Source organism: Pyrgilauda ruficollis, unplaced genomic scaffold (genome assembly GCF_017590135.1).
Source record: "Pyrgilauda ruficollis isolate IOZ18807 unplaced genomic scaffold, ASM1759013v1 scaffold211, whole genome shotgun sequence".
Classification (NCBI taxonomy): Eukaryota; Metazoa; Chordata; class Aves; order Passeriformes; family Passeridae; genus Pyrgilauda; species Pyrgilauda ruficollis.
Window position 1 is genome coordinate 204,369 of NW_024520429.1, and position 20,734 is coordinate 225,102.

A 20,734-nucleotide genomic window follows, 5' to 3' on the forward strand; every position below is an offset into this window, starting at 1 on the left:
GGCGGCCACGTGCGCGCCCCTTCCCACGTGGGCGCTCGGCGGGACCGCCCGGGGGCGGTGCTACGGGCGCCGCGCGCCGCTGGGATTGGTTGGCGGCGGCCAGCGGGGATTGGTTACGCGGGTCACGCGCGCCTCCGCCATTGGCCGGCGCGGCGGGGTCGCCATGGTAACCGGGCGTGGCGGGGCGGGAGCGCGCCCCGGAAGCGGAGTCATGGCGGCGGCGGCGGGGGCAGCGTTGCTGATGCTGCTGATGGCGGCGGCGCTGGCGGAGGGCGACGACTCGGACTGGGTGCGACTGCCCAGCAAGTGCGAGGGTAAGCGGGGCCTCGAGGGGCTGGGCTGATCGGCGGCCGCCCGCTGTCTGCTCGGGCCGGGGGTTGCTGGAGCGAGGCTGCGCCCCCGCGGGCTGCTCCTCTGCCCGCCTCCTGCCCGCGGGCATCGCTGTTCCCGACAGTCAGTCCATCGCCTGCCCATCGGCTCGCAGCTGGGACTGGCTGTGTGTGCTGCTTACATCTTGGTCTCCGTGATGCTTCCTATCTGAGTATCCCTTTGGTTCGCAGGCAGTCCAGGGTAGGTCATGACGGGCATTTGCTGCCTGGTGCGGTTTCTCTGTCTTTGTTGTGCAGGCACATGTGGAGCTGGACAGCAGAGAGAAAATTTTTAAAAATAGGGAGTTCTTTACAAAACTTTCCCTGCCTGGGAAGCAGCTCTGGAGATGCTGATGTCCGAGTTCTGCTGTGGCAGCAGCATAACCTCAGAGAAGCATCAGAGCAAGCACTGACTGCACTCTGCTCCTCTTCCTGCCCAGGCTTCGAACCTGTGTCAGTGCACAGCAAAACCTGCAGGAAACATCTGGGTAACTGGACTCAGCACTGAGCACTCCTGGCATGTGTGGGGACAATGCAGCAGCTGTGGTGAGGAGGGGGACATCCTTGAGATCCGAGCTCCAGGGGTCTGCAGGAAGGAGAGATCATCCCAGCTGAGAAATGGCCACAGCTGCCTCCAGTCCCCTGTGCCAGCAGAGAAAGGATTGTGCAGGAGGTGTGCACAGGCTTCTCAACGCTGCATGGGAGCTCTGGAGAAGCCACCTCGCTCTCTTCCTGCCTGGGGCATCTCTCAACTCACATAATTGCCTGGGGAAGACACTGGATCATTGCTGTCAGACCATTCCTGCTGGAGCTTGGCACTTCTCCTTAAGTGGATCTTGAAGAAGAGGTGGCTCCTGACAAACAGGACCCCACAGCGCTGGACAAAGCTTTCTCCAGCCTCCTGAGACCCTGTTTTTGGGGGAGGAATAGCCACACCATGCCTGGCTTCCATTCCTCCCCATTCCCACTTGTAAACCCCTGAGATATTTCTCCTGCTCTCTGTTTCTATAGCTCTGTTGGGCTCTTTTTACTGAAGAAATAAAGTCTTTTTTTTTAGCTTTATAAAAATAACCATGCACTGTGTTCTAAATCTGTTGATGATGTGGTCTCTGCTGCACGCAGAGCCCCAGGCTGTGTTGCTGGAGGCCACGGCCAGCACTTTGTCCTGTCACCGAGCCCTGCCAGCTGCTCAGTCCCCAGCACAGCCCCAGTGTCCCCAGAGCACTGAGAGCACAGAACCAGTACCAGGTGGGACGTGCTGCTGTCACGAGGAGAAGCTCTGAGCCACACTGCGACTTGCATTGCAAAAAGACTCTGTGCTCTTCCCAAAGGAGGAGAGCAGCTTGTGGTAGTGGCTTTTGTGGGGACAGCTGCAGGGAGAACTGAGCCTGTGTGACTTCCAGCTGTGCCACTGCAGCTGGTTTACACTGAAACATTGGTTTGGGTGCTCCAGTGGAAGCAGCTGAGCCATTCCTGGTTATTTCTTTGGATGGCCAGAATGTGTTTCATGCTCACAGCAGCTTTGGCATGCCCGGTTCCTGGCTGGTTCCTGCTGCTGTCCCAGGTGCTTTGTCACACTGCCTGTCTGAACAGCGACACCCCCTAAAGCACCTGTGCTCTCTCCTTCCCACAGTGTGCAAGTACGTAGCGGTGGAGCTGAAATCCGCCTTCGAGGAGACTGGCAAGACCAAGGAGGTGATCGACACCAAGTATGGCTTCTTAGACGGGAAGGGCTCTGCTGTCAAGTACACACAGTCGTAAGTGGGAGTGGGACAGGAGTCTCCTGCTGCTGTCACTGCCTCTGGAGCCGGGGGCTTTGGGAGGCTCACCCTGTGCCCTGGCTGTTGCTGAGGGCCCACACCAAGCCTGAGCCTTTCTCTCCATGCAGGGACATCCGGCTAATTGAGGTGACAGAGAACATCTGCAAGCGGCTGTTGGATTACAACCTGCACAAGGAGAGGAGCGGCAGTAACAGATTCGCAAAGGTGAGGCCCGTTCCTCCAGTTCCTGCTCCCAAATGTGCCTGATCCATCCCTTCACTGCCAGAGTGACAAACCAGGTTCATTCTTCCCAGCCTCTGGATCCCCTGATAGTGCCTGGCATGCGAGGCCACGCTGCCCCCCAAGTCAGATGTGGGGTGCTGTCTTTGGTGGCGGTGGGCAGGCATGGAGGGAACTTGGGGCTGTCTTCCTCTTGGGTTTGGGACCAGGTTTGCAGAGGGGAACTCGCTGCCCCTTGAACTCCCTCCTGGTAACGCTGATTCCCCAGGGATCTGGCTTGCATGTTCCTGCATGGCTGGGCAGGGTTGTGTGGCTGGCACTGGGAGGAGAGAGGGGGAGCCCTGCAGGAGGAGCACGGCCTCACCAGGCAGTGCTGCTCCCTCCCTCACAGGGCATGTCGGAGACGTTCGAGACCCTGCACAATCTGGTGCACAAGGGTGTCAAGGTGGTGATGGACATCCCCTACGAGCTGTGGAATGAGACCTCCGCTGAGGTGGCTGACCTCAAAAAGCAGGTACCCCGCCCCGTGGGATTGGCCCTCAGTGGCTGCTGTGACCTTGTGGGCTGGAGTGGAAGGAGGGAGAGCATCCAGGGAGAGCTGCTGGGAGCAGGATGTTGGCAGGACCTGTGGCAGGAGCCTGGCCCTGGTCCTGCCACACCAGCACATGTCTGGAGCTGGGCTCTCCTCTCTGCCCTAGTGCGATGTGCTGGTAGAGGAGTATGAAGATGTGATTGAAGATTGGTACAGGCACCACCAGACGGAGGATCTCTCCCAGTTTCTCTGTGCCAACCACGTGCTAAAAGGAAAGGACACAAGTAAGTCCTGGTTGCTTCCAGGGACTGAAATAATGCAGGAATGCTCAGGAGGGCAGGGGAGCCTTGCTAAAGCATGGGGAGTCCTGCCTCTCCAGCAGAGCCCACTCTGCCCCCCTCTTCTCTTTTCCCTAGGCTGCCTGGCAGAGAAGTGGACTGGCAAGAAGGGTGATTTGGCAAGCGTGGGGGAGAAGCAGAGCAAAAAAAAGAGCGGGAAGAAGAAGAAAAAGGGCCAGAAGGATGAGCGCGAGGGAGCTGCCAGCCTTCCGGACACAGGGGAAGCCCTGGAGGGGGTCCAGGAGCAGGCTCCGCTCACCCACAGCCCAGCTGATGAGCTGTAGGCACGCAGCCCCTGCCCCGGGGCCGCCCGCTCCGGGCTTTCACCCCGCTGTGCCTATGGGTACCAAAGGAAAAGGGACTTGTGACCCGGGGGAGACCAGAGCGCCTGGCCCCGCCTTGCCAGCCTGGGTGCTATCCCGTGTTAGGTGTCACGGAGCCGCGGACCCAGCCGTGCCGCATCCCTGCCGGGGGCTCCAGCTCCGGGAGGCCGCGAGTGCTGCCCCGCCGCCGGCTCCTCGCACGCCGCCGGGACTGTAAATAAAGACGTTTTCCCCAGAGTCGCCGCCGCCACTGCCGGCCGTGCTTCTGCTGCTGCTGCTGGGTGCGGGATCGGCGCTCCGCGGCCCGGGGAGGCCGTGAGGGGCGGGCGGGTCCCGCGGGCCGGCCCTGACCCCGCCGAGGCAAAGGTCGGGGCTGTGAGGGGGCGCGGCGCGAGCGCTGCCGGGCGGCGCGCATGGGCGGGGCCGCGGAAGGGGGAGGGCGTGGCCCGGCCGGGGGCGGGAGATGAGCGGCGCGAGCGGCGATTGGCGGAGCCGCGGGGGCGGACGCGGCGGAGATTGGCGGGAGCGCGGGGGCGGGGCGCGGCGGGGGCGGGGCGAGGCTGAGGGGCCGCGGCCGTGTCGGTGTCCGGGTCCGTGTCGGTGTCGGAGTCCGGGTCCGTGGCGGCGGCGGCGGGATGGTGGACAGCGTGTACCGGACGCGATCGCTGGGAGTGGCGGCGGAGGGGCTGCCGGACCAGTACGCGGACGGGCGGGCGGCCCGCGTGTGGCAGCTGTACATCGGGGACACGCGGGGCCGCACGGCCGAGTACCGCAGCTGGCTCCTGGCGCTGCTCCGCCAGCACCGCTGCCGCTCCGTCCTGGACGTGGCCTGCGGCACCGGGTGAGGCCCCGCTCCCGCCCACATCCCAGGTGTCCCTTCCCCCTGCCCGGGGCTACCCGGGCCTCCGGCAATCCCCAGTGCCCCCCCGGCCCCTGTGCTGCTCCCGGCCCCGCTGACAGCCGTGTCCCCAGGGTGGACTCCATCATGCTGCTCGAGGAGGGCTTCCAGGTGACCAGCGTCGATGCCAGCGACAAGATGCTCAAGTACGCGCTGAAGGAGCGCTGGGAGCGGCGCAAGGAGGAGCCCTTCGACCGATGGGGTGCGGGGGCTGTGGGGGCCGGGAGGGGCTGCGGACACTGGCACTCTCCCGCACTGTCCATCCTCGCAGTGCTCGGGCCACTCATCTGGGACTGCCGCTGGCTGGGTGGCTTTGCTGCGGGCACCTGATAGTGCCAGATGCTCGGCAAAGACAAGCCGTGGTCCTTGTTTGTCTGGCTGCTAGCCAGAGGGCAGAGCCAGCAGCCAGAGGGGCCTGGGAAGGGCTGGGTGATGCTGGGATGGGGTCTTGCAGGCAGAGGAGGCTTTTGGGTGTCCCTACCCTCATCCATTTCCCTGTGCTGCAGTCATCGAGGAGGCCAACTGGCTCACACTGGAGAAGGACCTGGAGAAGCCAGGGGATGGGTTTGATGCCGTCATCTGTCTCGGGAACTCCTTTGCACACCTGCCTGATTTCAAAGGTGGGTTGGGGCAGGGGAGAGGAGGGGGAGCACCTATGCGTGCATGGTGTTTTCCAGCAAGCTGAGAACATGTCCTAAGTCATGGCATTAGTGGGATGGGATTACACACAGTGGAGCTGCTGTTTCATGGCGCATCTCCAGGGAGGGTGGAGCTGAGGCCCCACTGCCCCAGTCTGTGACATGAGTGGGCCCATTGGGTGCCATGGTCATGGTGGAGGTTTGTGCATCAATGTCACTGCTCTGGCAAGGCTGGAGGCACACCCAGATTTGTGCCACAAAGGCGGGTGGTGGGTTTCCCACGTGGCATGCTCTGCTCCAGTGAGGCTGAGAACGTGCCTGAGCTCATGCCATGGGTGGGGCTGTGGGTTCTCCAAGCTGAGATTTGGGGGAAGATGGTAGGGCAGGTATTTGTGTGTGCATGTGTATGTGTGTATGGGTAAGATGAGGACATATGGACTGTGCCACGGGGCACAGCCAGTGCTTGGAGACACTATCGTTTCCTCTCCAGGGGACCAGAGTGACCACAAGCTGGCCCTGAGGAACATTGCCAGCATGGTGCGGCCCGGGGGTGTCCTGGTCATCGACCACCGCAACTACGATCACATCCTGGCCACGGGCTGCGCGCCGCCCGGCAAGAACATCTACTACAAGGTCGGTGGCTGGCAGGCCCTGCCCCATCCCAACCCCCTTTGTCCCAGTCCCACGGCCTCAAGGGGGCCAGGCAGGGCAGGCAGCAGGATTGTGCCCAGGCTGGGGGCCACTGAGTCCCCACAGGACACAGATGTCCTCCTGTGGTCTCCTAGAGCGACTTGACCAAGGACATCACCACCTCGGTGCTGCTGGTAAACAACAAGGCACACATGGTGACCCTGGACTACACGGTGCAGGTCCCCCCCACTGAGGCGGGGGCAGACCCGGAGCTGAGGTGAGAAGAGCTGCAGAGGTGGCTCCGGGCGTGGGGGGGTGGCTGGCGCTGTGCCCCGCTGTCCCCCTGCCTCACCAGCACTGCCTCCTTGCAGCAAGTTTCGCCTCTCGTACTACCCGCACCGGCTGGAGGCCTTCACGGCTCTGCTCAAAGGTGCCTTCCAGGGAAAGTGCCAGCACAGCGTCCTGGGCGACTTCCAGCCCTACACACCGGGACAGGCCCACGTGCCCTGCTACTTCATCCACGTCGTGAAGAAGACAGGCTGAGGGAGCTACGGAGATGGGACTGTGGTGGCTGAGAGCTCCAAGCAGCTGTGGGTCCAAGCAGGGGGTGGGGACATGGCTGAGAGCCGCCTGGGAGACCCCTCCCCTTAATTAAGAACACTTGTGAGAGCTACCTTCGATCATGGTCCGTGTGTCCCTGTATGGGCAGGGTACGGGGCAAGGGGGACGGCCACTGCCTCTTCAGGACTCTATGGAAGGAGGTGCTCAGCCTGGGGGCGGCACAGGATGGGTGCAGGCACAGCTGCAGGTGGGGCTTGGGGCTTCCCTTGAAGCGGGAAAGAGGGGTGAGCTGGCTGCCAGGTGGTTGCAGAGCCCAGCTGAGTCCCTGCAGCACCGCTCACAGGAGTGTGCTGGAACCTGTTACCTCACGTGCACCTCTCAAACAGGTGCTGTCTCCTGTTCTTGACACTCCTCAGCCCCCTCCAGTGGGGGTACCCACTCCCCACTGGAGCTCCCAGAGTGGGGAGGCTCCATGCTGGACCCTCCACCCATGCTTCTGCTGTGGCTGCAGCTCCCTCCCTCCCTCCCTCCCACCCCGGGGAAGATGTGGTGCCCAGATCCAGCAGCACGGAGCAGTGTGGTCAGGGATAGCCCTGCCTGAACACGCTCAGGCACCAGAGCCAGAGCCACAGGGCTCCAGGCATGCACCAGCTGCAGACTCACTCATGGAATGTCAGAAGCTGCTGTGGAACCAGCCCTTAGCAGATGAGCTCCAGGGGGAGCAGGTCCTCACAGCCACGCTTGGCCCAGGGATCCAGCTGTCAGCAGGCTCAGTGCCTACAACAGGTGGGGCAAAACCTAGCACCAGCAACCCCTTGGGCTGCACAAAGCTGAGGGCAGCTGCAGGCACCTGGCCAGCAGCTGTCAAACAGCTCCAGTGCCGTTTGTTGGGCACCCTTGGAAAAGGCTGGGAAGCAGGGGATATGCAATGCCACCAGCAGCTGCTGTAATGTTATGGAGGGAGGTGAGACAGGAGCTCAGTGGTGCTCAGCACAAATTAGTGCAGGCTGGGTAGCTCCAGGCTGCTCCAGACAAGGTTTGAGTATTTCCAAGGCTGAAGCTCCCCTTCTCTCTGTGACAAATTTTTCCTCTCATCCAATGGGAATTTCTTGCTGCCACTTGCTCCCATTGCCTCATGTCCTGTCACTCAGTGTCTCCAGCAAGAACTGGGCTCCTTCTGCAGAGGGAGCTCAGCTCACAGCCAAGCAAGCGCCTCTTCCTCAGGCCTTCCTCATCCACCAAGGGCTCCAGCCATTCTGGCAGGATGAGAGTGGCCCCAGTCTAGTTCACAGGTGTGCTCCCCTCTCTACCTGCAGGACAATGATCTCTCTGTACCACCCAGCCCACCCAAAAGTTGCAGGGACCTTCCTGAGCCTACAGACACCATCAGAAGCAATAACGAGGTCAGGCAGTGAGCACCTAGTGCTAAAAAAACTGTATTTATTCAGATACTATGTCAAGTCCAGGCCAGCTGGAGCAGCAGTGCCCTGTGTCCTGCTGCCCCTCTGGCCAGCACCTCCCACTAAGGGCTGACAGCCCAACAAGCAGCTGCCTCAGCCCTGCACTTGCTGCCAAACCAGGTGCAGTTTGAGTCTTGCTCCCCCACCAAAGAATGGCCTGTCAGTCATGGAGACACCACTACACTGCCCATGGCTTTGTTCCTGCAAGGAGATCACCCTGCTATGCCCCCGCAGCCACAATGCACTGCTGCCACGTCAGGGACCCTCACAGAACCCACCACCCTCCTGGATGAGCAGAGAAGCACTTCCACCAGGCCTTGGCTTGGGAAACTGCACAGACACTATTTCCACCCAGGCTCAAAAGAAGGGGGCCTGGGAGGCATCAGAGAAGAGCAGGCAGTGTCTGTTTGTGCCTGTTCTCCAGTTCCAGCTCTGCTGAGCATTAGGAGGCCGCAAACTTCTGCTGGATGAGTCTGTACCTGAGCAGCTCCTGCTCAGAGACTGATGGCTGCAACCTGGCAGCAGCCTGCAGAAAGTCTTCCATGGTCAGGATCAGAGCAGACTTCTCAGTATCCAGCCCTGCATGAGAGAAAACAACAAGAAAGGGCTGAGAACAGGGGCAGCTGGTAAGATCCAAAAGGCCACTCTCCAGCCATCAAAGACTGCCATCAAAGGAAAAGCTGTGTTTCTCCCTTCCCCCCAGGGCCAAGCACTGGAGGTGGAGATGACCACATCTGCAAAACTGCCTGCCTGGCAATAACCCAGAGCCCAGCGCTGTGGTCCCAAAGCTGCTGAGGATCTTCTCACACAGCCCAGCTACCAGCAGTGGTAACTCTCCTCTCTGCCCCTCTGCTGGGCTGCTCCAACAACTGGGACAGGTAAGGGCAGGGCTCCTACCTTCCTCAATCCACTCCACCTTGCGTTTGACAGCACACATCATGGCATCTGAACACAGGGCATAGATGTCTGCTCCTGTCAGCTGAGCCGGGCATTTTTCTAGGATGGTGGTGAGATTCACAGAAGGATCCAGTTTAAACCTGCCAAGAGAGAAAAACAGAGGTGTAAAGGCCAAGAAAAAACAGACCAGTGTGACTTGGCAGGAACAAGCAGAGTACCCATGTTTAGCTGCTTCCAGAATGTGCTCTGAATGCTCGAAAAAATAAAAGTTTGCTTTACTGTTTTTTTTTAAACATCCCTGCAGCAAGGTCCTCTCTCCTGCTAAGCAGGTAAGCAGGATTAAAGGAAACTTTGAATCACAGCACCACAGCATAGCATGGCCTGAGTTGGAAGGCATCTTAAAGATCATCCCATTCCAACTCCCCTGCCACAGGCAGGGACACCTTCCACTAGACAAGGATGCTCCAAGCCCCATCCAGCCTGGGCTTGAACATGTCCAGAGATGGGGCATCCAAAACTTCTCTGGGCCTCTCTGGTTCCAGGCTAGGAAGCACAAAGGATGCAAGGAGTAGTCTTGGAGCCATGGCGCAGGATGAACTCTCTAGAACACCATCTATTTATGCCACTGGTGTTTGACTTCTCACCTAGATAAATTAAGTGCTCCACATGCCTGGGAACAACCTACAGTCAGGGCTGGATGAGAACTGTTTAATGACAGAGTACAAACCACTGTAACACCCAACCACCCCATCAGAGCCACGCTGCAGACAGTGAGCCTCCTTCAGCATGACCAGCAGCTGCTGGAGGGCATGGTGGCCAAGACACAGGGTGTGACAAGCTGCTTGCAGCCAGCTCACACTCTCACCTCTCCTACTAACTTAGGGTCACAGGCAGAGGTGATCACAGCTATCCAGGACAGAGTCGCTGCAGAGGCAGCCACAGCCACTCACCCAGCTGTGATGGGTGGTACCTCTGAACCGAATTTCAGAGCTTGCTTTTCTCCCTCCAGAGATGCTCTCAGGAGCTCAGAGCAGCTGGAAAAGCAGCCAAACCCTGATGCTCAGCGAGCCCACACAACCAGTGATTGGGAAGACGCACAGATCACAGTCTGAACACCCCTGAGCACCACAGGAGGAGAGGCTGAATGGAGCTGCCTTCACATTTGGATTGGCAAACAGCAGGGGAACTCTTGCAGGAATCAAATGGGAGCTTCCTGTCCTGCAGCTGCACTGCAGTCTCACTACACCATCAGGATCTGGCTGAGCTCCTTAAGAAGAGCACAGTGGCTGGAAAACTACCAATCCCTCCACTTGGACCGGCAGGCTGAGCTCCACTCATCCTGTAGAAAAACCAGTCCCAGCCCAGCTTCTGGAAATTGCTGTGTCCTCCTGCCCTTCTCACTGGCTGTGGCTCAGGGACCTCAGGTGCTCCACAGGGCTCAGACATGAAGCCAAGATGGAGCACGCTATGCATCAGCCCCAGAAGGGCTGTGGCCTCCTGGAAGGAGGTGGGAGGACGCTGCAGGAGCACAGGCTCACTCACTTCCTGGTGACGGCGCTCAGCACCTGCAGCTGCGACTCCCGGTCCTCGCTGATGCCCACGTAGACCAGCTTGTCAAACCTGTCAGCAGAGAGAACAGCTGGGAACAGGCCAAAGCAAACCTGCCACAAGTGCTCAGCCCAGTGCACCAGGAGCTGCAGGGTGGCCCTGGGACAGCTCCTTCTGCTGTGCAGTTTGTGGACGATGCAGAGCCTGAAGCAGTCCATGTGCCGGAGGGCAGGGCCGCTCGGAGGGACAGCAGCAGGCTGGGGAAATGGACTGACTGTGCTGGCAGCTGGACTGGCTGGGGGGCAGCTGTGCAGAAAGGGCCCTGGGGCACCAATTCCTGCCACCGTTTGGTGCAACAGCAGGTCCCTCACTGCCCTGCTGTGCTGCTGGTGCAGTAACCAGAGTGGTGGGGGCAACAAGCCGTGGTATCTGACACTGCTGCTACAGCCACAGGCACCAGCCCCGTCATGGCTTCCTGTGAGCCAGGGGCCTTCACAAACAATCTCCGTAGAGGGAACATGCTGGGGACACAGTTCTGCTCACCACGGCCTGAGGAGCTCTGGGGAACCCCCTGGAGTGAGGCAAGGTAGGATGTGACATACCTGCCCGGCCGTAGCAGCGCTGGGTCCAGGAGGTCAGGCCTGTTGGTGGCTCCAATGACAAACACCTCTCTGGTGGAATGAAGGCCATCAAGCTCTGCAAGGAGCTGTGAGACAACTCTGCAGGGAGCAAGACAGGATACTTAGAACTAGGCCTTGGCAAGTCACCCAGTGTCTCCCCTCAGCCACCAATGAAAAAGGAAAAAGTGAGGCCAGTGGCAGGTCCATTTCTTGGACTTCAGCTCCTATTTCTCTTCCCTGAAGAGCCATCCAGACTCCTCCATCAGCACTGCCAGTGAGCACATGGGCTCACTGCAAAGTATTCCAAATCCCAGACAGTCCTTCAGAACCAGAAGACTGGATGGGGACTGCCAGCTTAGCAGAAGAGCAGAGGAGGCCTAGGGAAAATAACCCTGTTTCTGGGTATCTCTAAGCTGTACACACTTTGCTTCTACCAGAAGCAGGTGAAAAATTTCCCACCACAGGGAAACAGCAGCTAATAGGAGGACAGAACAGCAGGGGTGTGAAGGATGACCTTGGAGAGGCCAAAGGGAGCACTTGGCAGCCACAGAAGCAGATGGAAGAGACTGTCTTAACCAAATGTTTGCACAACTAGCTTGGGCAATCGGGAACCTGAGGCAATGCAAACAGCAGTACTAATGCTCAGAGAAGAAGAGACAGGCCGTGCTGAGAGCTGAAGAGAGCAGAGAGGGGAAAAACAGACAGAGAGGTGGAACGGACTATGCCTTTCGGGCAATCTCATGTGCTGCCTGCAGGAATCCTGCTCTCCCAAGGACACCTGATGCTCACTCACCTGTCCATGACACCTCCTGAATCTCCACTTCGCCCACGACTGGGGGCCAGGGAATCCAGTTCATCAAAGAAGATAATGCAGGGAGCAGCTGCCCTGGCTCTGGCAAACACTGTGAGGAGACAGCACAGAAGATGAAAAAGACGTGGAGGAGCAGTCAGCAGCAACAGGACCTGCTACATTCCCAGCAGGGAAGAGGTGTGGATGGAAACCAGATGCCCACTGTATCACCACCACCAACTGCTCCTGCCTGAGTGTCTCATGGCTCAATAGACTGGGGACAGACAGCACTGAGCAGGATGGCCCTGAGGCTCAGCTGTGTCTCTGAGGAGCTGCTGTCCCATCAGGAACACCAGGGACAGGAGCAACAGGAGCAGAGAGATCAGGACGGGAAGCTGCGGGGAGCAGGGAACGGACTGTAGGAGACAGCTGGGTTCAAGCCCTTGCTGAGAGCTGTGGCTGGGAGTTGGGAAGGGGGGTTTAAGCACTGCCTCCTTCCCTGCAGCACTACAGAAAAGGCCCATCTCCCCAGGGGCAGGAGCAGGATGCACGTCCTCACCATTGCGCACGTTCTCCTCGCTTTGCCCAACGTACATGTTGATGAGCTCCGGCCCTTTCACGCTGAGGGGCAGGGAGAAGAGGAAGCCAGTTAGAGGACACCCATCCCCTGCCAGGAGGAAGTCAGATCCATTGTGTGAACCCCCCTTTCACATTTCTCACCTAAGGAATGTCATGGTGCATGTTGTTGCCACAGCTTTTGCCAGCAAGGTCTTCCCTGTCCCTGGAGGCCCGTAGAGCAGCAGACCAGAGCGGCACAGACCCAGTGACAGCAGCTCTGGGTGCTCCAAGGGCAACTGGATAGTGTCCAGGATCTCCTTCTTCACCTCCTGCAGCCCACCAACATCCTGCCAGGACACTGAGGGGATCTGCCAAGAGAGGGAGAATCCTTTTAGCACTTATTCCTGAGCCCTGGGCGTGCTTGGACAGCTCCAGTATCCAGTATCCAGACTTCCCCTCTTCTGAGCTTTGCAAGGGAGAAACCAAACTGTACAAACACGTCCCCAGGCACGCTGCACTCACAGAGTGCACTTCATCTCCAATCCTCCACTGCCCCTCGGATCATCTGTCAGCAAAAAAGGGAAAGTATCTGCCAGTTGCCTGCAACTTTGAGGGGAGTCTTGCTGCAGGCAGCCTTTGGGATGCATGAGGGAAGGTAAAAATAAGAATTAAAAAAAAAAAAATGTAAAATGAGCTGGAATAGAGGGAAGGTAAAAATAAGAATTTAAAAAAAAAAAAAAAAAGATTAATCTTGCAACTATGAGTGACTTGTGTTCGGGACACTTTGTCCCCCACAGGGGTGAGACTGTGCAAGTGCTTCATGCCTTGCAGAGGGACAGAACCTGGGCTGCCAGGAGCTCTGTGATGGCAAGGAGGATGTGAGGGAGAAACATCCTGCAGGACAGTGTATGGAACACTCACTGCTCTTGAAAGGGGGGATGCAAGAACAAAGTCCATGTATGCTCACGAGAAATAGGGAGGGAGGGGGTCAGCCCTGACATGTGAGGGGTCATGGAGAACAGAGAGAAGACACCAAACCTGAGATGGGTGAGCTAAGGCCTCTTGGGTTATTTTGTGCTGAGCAAAACTATCCCAGAGCATGCTGCTGCTCTGCTCAACACTTTAGGAATAGCTGGAATGCCACAGCATGCATGACATCCCCCTGAGAGTCACAGCAGCTCTGCTGGGACAGCCCCACACTTCCCCCCCACCTGCTGGCTGCTGGTGCCAGCACAAGTGGGGAGTTTAAAAATAGATTAGGGCAAAATTCTTCCCCCCTCAGCCAATTTGCATCTCCTTCCTTCACTGCTGGAAATGATGTTATCTTATTTTACTTCTTTAGCTGTCCACCAGGAAAATTAGGTCAAACAAAACAAGGATTTTCAGAAAAAAAACCCAACTTTTAAAACAAAAGGTCACAGGCCCTTCTTCTGCAGTGACAATGAATGGAAGAGCTGCCCTCTGCTCTGCATTTTTGCTCATCCTGCCTCGCTAGGAAGAGCTCTACAGACATGAGCACAGGAGCTGGAAAACTGCAGTTTTCAGGGGAGCACATTGTAAGTCTAAGACATAGTGCAGACACTGTTAACAAGTGGAGGTTTGGAATCAGCTCTCTCCAGAAGGCTCAGGCTGTAAGTGCAGACAAACGTGTGAGTAACCAGAAAGTGCAAGCAGGGAACTGAAAGCAATGCTGAGAGTATTCAGGTCTGCTAATGGGCTTCCTGACCACAGCCAATTACTAAGAAATCAATAAAGGAATGTAAAATACAAACAGAATTAACTCCCATTCACACAGCTCACTGCTGAGCATGCTCTGTGGTTATTTGTCTTACAGGAAACTCGGCGAACACCATAAAACAGAGTTTGCTGCATGAATTAAGTGGGCAGCTGGGGAAGGTGCCAGAGGAACTGCTCCAAGGCCAAGGCTTCCTGTCCTGTGCTGAACTCAGTTGTTGGCACTCATGGGCACGGAAAAGAGGTTCTGATCACTTTGCTTGGTCCTAACACCACATTATCCAGCCAAACCAGTCACCCCAAATGCTGCTTCCCTGGGTGCTGAGCTGCCAGAGGCACATCCCACCCCTTCTGAGCAGCTGACTGCTGGTTTTCTCAGACTCCTCATGTCACTTTCCCTGAAGAAACCCCAAGTTCTTCAAACTGCCTGTCTGTCAGAAAAGCCCATCCCAGCTCAAGGATCCAAGGCCAGAGATCAAGTGTAAGACTTATCACATCTGTGGAGAAACTCCCTCACCATCCTGTGCCACAGCCTCTCTGTTCCCTCAGGCCAGGTGGCTGGGGAGATCTCAGGGAGGCAGCCTTTGCCCCCCAAGAGGCTGAGCTGCACAGCTGGCACCCCTCCAGCACCACTGGTCTGCAATTAGCACTGCATGAGCTTCCCTGACAAATCCCAAGCCAAGAAAACTGATGGGGGAAAGTCCAAAGGACTGTTTCCCACTGAAAGCTGAGGGAACACATGGAAGGCCAGAGCAAGAAGCAACGTGTCAGAACATAGCCCTGCAAGATCTGTGATGGGCATCTTGAGCCAAGAGTTCTGCAGAACTCACCCCCTCCTTGTGTCCCTACATCTCACCTTTGGGGCTCCCACTGCCTGCGAGTGGGCGTCATGGAGCTGGTCCAGTGCAGCACTAAAATCCTCCTCGAGCACCGGGAACCCTGCAGTGCAAAAATCCCTCTCCACTTCCTCGCTCAGTCCTCCTGGAAAACTGGTGAGAAAAGAAAGGGAAAGGAGTCAGACTCTGCCCCACTACTGGCTGCAGCCCCTGCCCTCCTCACCCCCAAGTGCTACCTCAAGGCCTGGATGCGGGTGCAAGCAGCCCGGCTGCTGTGGGACAACAAGGCACAGAAATCTCCCAGCACAAATCCCTGTGAATGTGGAAACAAAGAGCAGTTCAGTCCCTCTCCAGAGCAACACCTAGGCCATAAAAAGCATAGGGAAAAATTCCTTGCAGAGCTGTTCCTTGAGCAAGCTGTTCCTGCTTAAAGGCTCTAGAGCTTGCTTTTTTTTTTTATTAGCAGAGCTGAACATTGGCCAACACCTCTGCAAAAGGTGTGGACTAGAAATCTGCATTTAAAAGCTGATGTCTGAGCACGAAGATTAACCACTGAAGAAGTTGTCTGGGCTGTGGGAACTATCCTCTTTCTCCAAGGCCACCTAGGGGAGATTGGCCCAGCACTCCCAGCCTGCCCATCCCCACATGCCACTGTGGTTTTACTCACTGCAGTCCTGCGGGCCAGCCTGGACAGGCTCACTTCTTTGCCCAGAGGCAGGCTGGCAGTCAGCATGCTCAGCATCAACCTCCTCTGCTCCTCTGAAGGGGCTTCAATCTTCACCTCATGAAGGAAAGCAGTCTGCACATCTGTGGGAACATTCTGGGGCTGGCAGGTTGTGCCAATCACCAGGACAGGGTGGCTGTGGGGAGAAGGGGGACAGTGCATGGTCTCAGCTCTCTGGAAGTACCCTCTTACATTGCCATCACTTATGCCAGCTCACTCTCCCTTGGCAGAAGCAAGCAATTACCTGGGATGCCCACAGCAAAAGTGCAGGGTCCATACCTCAGGGCTGGGTCTCTGTCCAGGAGCAGTTGCCTCAGAGTAGCAATGACCCTGGCATCCTCTCCGAGCCCGTCTCGGTCTCTGCCAAGCACCTCGATGTCTTTCAGCAGGAGCACGCAGGGCTGGTACTGCTGGGCCTGGCTGAAGGCCACCTGTACTTTCTCCTCTGTGGCTGCACTGGTGTCACTGCACAAACTGACACAATCGACCTGCCAGACACACCACACAAGGCAGTTGCAACACGCACGGCTGGGGGGGCCTAGGACAACATTCCACAAAGCTTTCCAAGGGCAATTCACAGCTCAGAGGAGATCAGACTTGGTATTTCCCAGAGACACATTCAGGTCATATCCAAAAGAGGCATATTCTGGATGCCTTAGCATGGATAAATGGCTGTCTCTTGCTTCTCTGCAAGAGGTGAGGTAGGGAGGAGGGTCTTATCCGAAAAAGGTGAGGCAAAGGGACCAGAGAAATCAATACAGTGGATATCACAGCTCAGCAACCTAAGCTGGAAGGGAGGTGAGAGCTGTGGAAGACAGGGAGAACAAAGTATCTTGCAGAACAGGGCAGTGAGCGGAGGAGGAGGCCCAGGAAACTGCTCAACCAGTGCCAAACAGGCTCAAAGTGCAGGAGGAAGGTAAAGGTGATGGGTGTTTGGGGGGAAGTTATAGATGGCAAGAGGCCCAGACACTGTTTACAAAGCAAACACTTGATGAAATCATCCAAGGGAAGAGGTGACTGATGAGCCTTGAACAGCAGCCGGGGAACAGGCAGTGCTGCCTCCTGGTGCTGCAAGGTTGCCCAGGGAGACAAACCATCTCCGGGATTCCCTGAGTTTCATCCTCAGAAAAGGCAACCTGAAACAGGAAGAACAGCTCCCTAAAGGGTAAGGACAGGGACACAGAGCAGAGGAACTCCTGTGCTCCATGTACTCCAGGAGTTAGGGTTGTGGCAGGCCTAATGGCAGCAGTATCTGTATGCAAGTACAGAAAGGCAAAGAGAAAGGACAAAAAATTGTTTCTTATCAAGTGGTGGACATTAGAGCGGGGAAGGATCACTGTGTCCTGGTGGGATGGCAGACACAGCAGTAAGAGAAAGGGAAAAGCAGGTGGGATGGCAGTGCTGTCAGTGAGAAAGGAAGGGGAGTGTAAAAGCTGGGGCAGGAGAATAAGATGGACAGAAAGTATCTCTGTCTTTAATAGTAAGTGTGTTAGTCTTTAAAAGCAGCACACAACCCTGAAACCAGAGCTGTAGCCTTGCACACACACCCCACTAGAACCTGAGGCCACCTGACAGGACATGACAGGGACAGAGTGCTCCCAAGGACATCCTAAACAGGATCTGAAGGTCCTGTGAAATCCCTGCAATCTTGCATTGGATCCCAAGAGCTGTGACACATCTTCAGAAAAGTCAGAGCTCAGCACCACAAAGGATCATGTCCAGATGAGCTGCACAGCAGTGGGCCAAGGCACTATCTACCTGCTCCATCCACCCAGAGTTACAGCGTTTCTTGGAGAGAAAAGAACAGGAAAAGTGTTTACTCTCAAAATATCCACCAAAAGAAGGAGCAAGCCCACAATTTCCTTCCACAAAAAAAAGGAACCTTCCAGCCCTATTCTTTCCACTTTTCTTCTTCTTCTTCTTCTTCCATGTCCTTTCAGAATTTCAGAAAGCCTCCTAGAAAAGTCACTACGTGACTTCCTCTCACTTTTGCAAACGTATCTCTACAGAGTCAAGAAAATGAAAGCATTTGTGGGATAATCCCAGACTGTCAGAGTGAACAAAAGAGGTATGCTGGAGGAAAATAGCAATTTTAACAAGTCACTGAAGACACTGTTGGTTCCCAGAACCCTTTGTGTTGAACAGAGACAGGTGCTAGACCTCATTCTGGCCATCCAGGCACATACCATTCCCATCAAAAGGGCTTTTCCCAGTCAGATGTGGTCTTGTAACAGTAGATTTCTCATCCAAATACTCTCACCTACACTGAGAAACATTTCCTTTAGCTTGCCTGCTCCCACTAGCTTCATCTGACAGTCATAGGCACAAGGAAAAATAAACACCTTCCATGCTCTGCTGACCTCTCAAGCTCTTGTGAAAAATCCCTTTCAAAAAGATCTTGCAAAAACTTGTATCAGATTCTCTCTTAATTCTTTATTTTTTAAGCTGAAGAATTTATTCAGCTTTTCCTCACACAGAAACTGGTCTAGACCCCTGATCTTACCCAGTGCTCTTTTCCGTATTTTCCCGGTTCAGTTTTATGCTTCTGTGATGGGGAGACCAGAACTGTGCATGATGCCCAATCTGTGTCAAGACATGGATTTGCACAGCAACAGCACCCACTCTCGAGCTTGTTTCATAAAATGTGATCTGATTTTTTACAAATATGGAGAGCAGAGCACAAGTTTCCATGGGGCCATTGACACAAAACCAAATTCTTAATACTGACAGTCAGCTGGAACTACATCATATTCCACATTAAACCAGCTCCAGTGAATTTCACCTGACACTTCACTGCTCTTGGCAGTGAACACATTTACAAGGGCAGCTGCTTTACATGACAAGAGATTTTGAGCCAGGTCTGGTACACATGCTAGCATGAAACCAAGGGCTACTTTTCTTTTGCCTTTCAGCTAAAGAAGATCTCAGCATCACTTGTGTCTCACTTGTCTGCACCTGCACAGGAAGCAGCTCTTGGACGGGTTCATGTCATGGCTGCAGCAGGGCTGTTGGCAGGGCCGACTTAAAAAACATTTCCGTAATTCTCTGTTGTAAATCCACCAATGCACTGGTCCCTGGAGGAATTACCTTGAAGAGGTGGAGGTTGAGGCAGCTGCACACAGCTCTGACAGCCATCAGCTTCCCGCTGCCGCTCGGCCCCGAGAGCAGAACGCTGCCCACGCCGCTCAGCGCGCTGGCCCTGCAACAGACAGGGATTCTCCTGTGGCCACGGCCCCACCTCCTCCGGGGCTCACTCCAAGGAATTCTCACTCACCGACGGCTCAGATGAGGCCGAAGAGCATCGCAGAGCTGTTTCACCACGTCAGAAAGCCCCGCAGGAGACAAACTGCTCCAGAACTCATTGCTGTTATAGGCTGGGGCAGATGGGACGGTGCTGTTTGTTGATCCCACCTGTGAGAAAGCAAAAACACCACCCAAGTAAAGACCGGTGCCAAGTGACAAAATCTGTCCTGTCATTTTCCAGTGGCAGGAGGCACAAGCCTCCACAGGTACAGTCGTCATGCTCAGCCTCAGATCTCCTCTCTCTGCTCTCTACCAACATCTCACCAGATAGAGAGAAGTGTTCTGGTTGTCCACCAGGTAACCCTCGGACTGCTCGCCTTCCACCATGCCTACGATCTTCTTCACCTTGAAATAAAGCTCTGGCCACCTAAGAGGAAAAAACAAGCACTCTGAAGCTTTTACCCAAAATCTTGAAGGAAGGAACAATATAAATGTCAACAAGAAGACAGCTGATAAGCGCAGGTAAGCAGAGAAACTCTTGTCCTCTTGCAGTATGCACAAGGATCAGCTAGTGTGAATGTTGGGAATGCCACTGGGAGCTCCCTTATCCTGATACAAAGGGGATGTTCTCCCATTCAGCACAACTGTTCCAAAGCCACATGAGCAAAACCAAGGAAAGCACAACTGGTGGCCAAGCAGAAAGTTAATCTACATGAACTCCGAGGGCTTATATGTACATTTTGTTGTTTGCCACAAGTTGAGAACCCCAGCTCCCACTCTGCTTTGTTCATGTGGCTCTGACTGCCCTCAAGCCACCCTTTCCTCTTCACTCTTTATCCCCATCAGTTGCTCTACCTCTTTTTTTCGTTTCTTCCCTTCCTGACTATTCAAATGAGCTAATGGAGGCCTCCCTCTTAGCTTCAGCTCTCCATAATCCAACAAAAACATTTCCCTCTTACCAGTATATTAACAGACAGATAAAACACTAAAATCCAGGGACAAATCAGAATGGAATAAATTGTCTGATTTCAAAAGAGTCAATCGTGGAAAAGCATCTTTCCTCTTCTGGTACCAAGTAATAGAGCCAGAGTTTGTGGACCTACCTTAGGAACTTGTCTGCATTTAGTTCTATAAACTCAGCATTTCCAAATGTTGGAACACACAGGATGTCTCCCTCCTGGACCAGCCTACAAAAAACCCAGAGAGTTTCACGAGTGAAAGAGAGTAAATCCTTCTGGTTGTCTGGCCTCCCTGCCCTGCATCACTTGTGTTTTTACAGAAAACACAGAGACTTTAAGATGACTTGTGAAGGACAGGACAAGAAGTGTTGTGTCCAAGCAGAGCATACTCATGATAGGACAATGCAAGGGGATGTTCTAAAACTACACAGCGCCCGCCCTGGGGGTGTCGAAGTGCACATCCCAGCGTGTGGCACAGACACACAGCGCATCTCAGAGTCCGCCCCGAGCGCCCGCACAGCTCACCGCGGTGTTCCGAAGTGCCTGTAGAGCACGCAGTCGTAGCTTCCCCGGGTGTTGTAGGCCGGCGAGCACACGATCTCCAGGTGCAGCTCCTTGGCGAACGGGGGCACCGAGAGCACGGACCGGCTGCCCTTCCCATCGGCGGCGCCGCTCCTTTCGTACCTCTGCCGAGGGGACGGGCACCGTGAGCCGCGGCTGCCGCCGGCCGGCTCCCCGGGGCGCCGGGCCTCGGCTCACCTGCAGGCGGAGGTGTGCGGCGGCGGCGGGGTCGCAGCCCAGGTTGAAGGCCAGGGCCGGGGCCAGCAGCGCGGTGCCGTCGGCCAGGCCGCGGCGGGCGGCCCGCGGGTACTCCCAGGGCGGCGGCCGCGCCAGCAGCGCCGCCAGGTGCTCGTGGGCCGCCCCCTCCGCGCCCACCCGCACCCACTCGCCCTGGAACAGCCCCAGCGCCAGCAGCCCGCGCCGGCTCACCCACACCTCCGCCCCGCCGCCGCCGCCGCCCGCCCCGCCGGGCAGCGCCCGCAGCCGCGGGCCGGCGGCGGCGATCACTTGTGTCTC

At 56.2% G+C, this 20,734-nt stretch overlaps 3 protein-coding genes across 3 annotated transcripts in view; 2 read left to right on the plus strand and 1 right to left on the minus strand.

The window, feature by feature from the left end:
• Nucleotides 1–184: 184 nt before the first annotated feature.
• On the plus strand, nt 185–3,798 carry CNPY3 (canopy FGF signaling regulator 3). Its single transcript, XM_041468140.1, has 6 exons — nt 185–314; nt 2,002–2,125; nt 2,257–2,353; nt 2,760–2,882; nt 3,067–3,184; nt 3,317–3,798. Exons 1-6 carry the CDS (start codon nt 212–214, stop codon nt 3,520–3,522), a joined length of 771 nt encoding a protein of 256 aa, XP_041324074.1. The 5' UTR covers nt 185–211; the 3' UTR covers nt 3,523–3,798.
• Nucleotides 3,799–4,103: 305 nt separating this feature from the next.
• Nucleotides 4,104–6,405, plus strand: GNMT (glycine N-methyltransferase). The gene is made up of 6 exons (XM_041468139.1): nt 4,104–4,402; nt 4,534–4,661; nt 4,966–5,079; nt 5,588–5,730; nt 5,883–6,004; nt 6,099–6,405. Exons 1-6 carry the CDS (start codon nt 4,197–4,199, stop codon nt 6,268–6,270), a joined length of 885 nt encoding a protein of 294 aa, XP_041324073.1. The 5' UTR covers nt 4,104–4,196; the 3' UTR covers nt 6,271–6,405.
• A 1,303-nt stretch (nt 6,406–7,708) lies between these two features.
• The window catches only part of PEX6 (peroxisomal biogenesis factor 6), a 16,726-nt gene continuing 3,700 nt past the window's right edge, over nt 7,709–20,734 (minus strand). Inside the window, exons 2-18 of the mRNA XM_041468152.1 lie at nt 20,417–20,731; nt 20,183–20,343; nt 19,802–19,885; nt 19,023–19,125; nt 18,730–18,866; nt 18,543–18,654; nt 15,735–15,943; nt 15,399–15,591; nt 14,968–15,044; nt 14,752–14,884; nt 12,324–12,529; nt 12,163–12,224; nt 11,607–11,715; nt 10,796–10,912; nt 10,188–10,265; nt 8,646–8,785; nt 7,709–8,327 (exon numbers count right to left, since the gene is read on the minus strand). Of these exons, the coding sequence (XP_041324086.1) occupies nt 8,191–8,327; nt 8,646–8,785; nt 10,188–10,265; nt 10,796–10,912; nt 11,607–11,715; nt 12,163–12,224; nt 12,324–12,529; nt 14,752–14,884; nt 14,968–15,044; nt 15,399–15,591; nt 15,735–15,943; nt 18,543–18,654; nt 18,730–18,866; nt 19,023–19,125; nt 19,802–19,885; nt 20,183–20,343; nt 20,417–20,731 (2,373 nt within the window). The 3' untranslated portion in view covers nt 7,709–8,190. The remainder of the gene's footprint in view (nt 8,328–8,645; nt 8,786–10,187; nt 10,266–10,795; nt 10,913–11,606; nt 11,716–12,162; nt 12,225–12,323; nt 12,530–14,751; nt 14,885–14,967; nt 15,045–15,398; nt 15,592–15,734; nt 15,944–18,542; nt 18,655–18,729; nt 18,867–19,022; nt 19,126–19,801; nt 19,886–20,182; nt 20,344–20,416; nt 20,732–20,734) is intronic.

Coding starts and splice junctions, on each gene's coding strand:
- CNPY3 (XM_041468140.1), top strand. CDS start 212: ATGGCGGCGGCGGCGGGGGCAGCGTTGCTGATGCTGCTGATGGCGGCG. Junction 2,126..2,256: donor GCTGTCAAGTACACACAGTC/GTAAGTGGGAGT, acceptor CTCTCCATGCAG/GGACATCCGGCTAATTGAGG. Junction 3,185..3,316: donor GCTAAAAGGAAAGGACACAA/GTAAGTCCTGGT, acceptor TCTTTTCCCTAG/GCTGCCTGGCAGAGAAGTGG.
- GNMT (XM_041468139.1), top strand. CDS start 4,197: ATGGTGGACAGCGTGTACCGGACGCGATCGCTGGGAGTGGCGGCGGAG. Junction 4,403..4,533: donor GACGTGGCCTGCGGCACCGG/GTGAGGCCCCGC, acceptor CCGTGTCCCCAG/GGTGGACTCCATCATGCTGC. Junction 5,080..5,587: donor ACACCTGCCTGATTTCAAAG/GTGGGTTGGGGC, acceptor TTTCCTCTCCAG/GGGACCAGAGTGACCACAAG.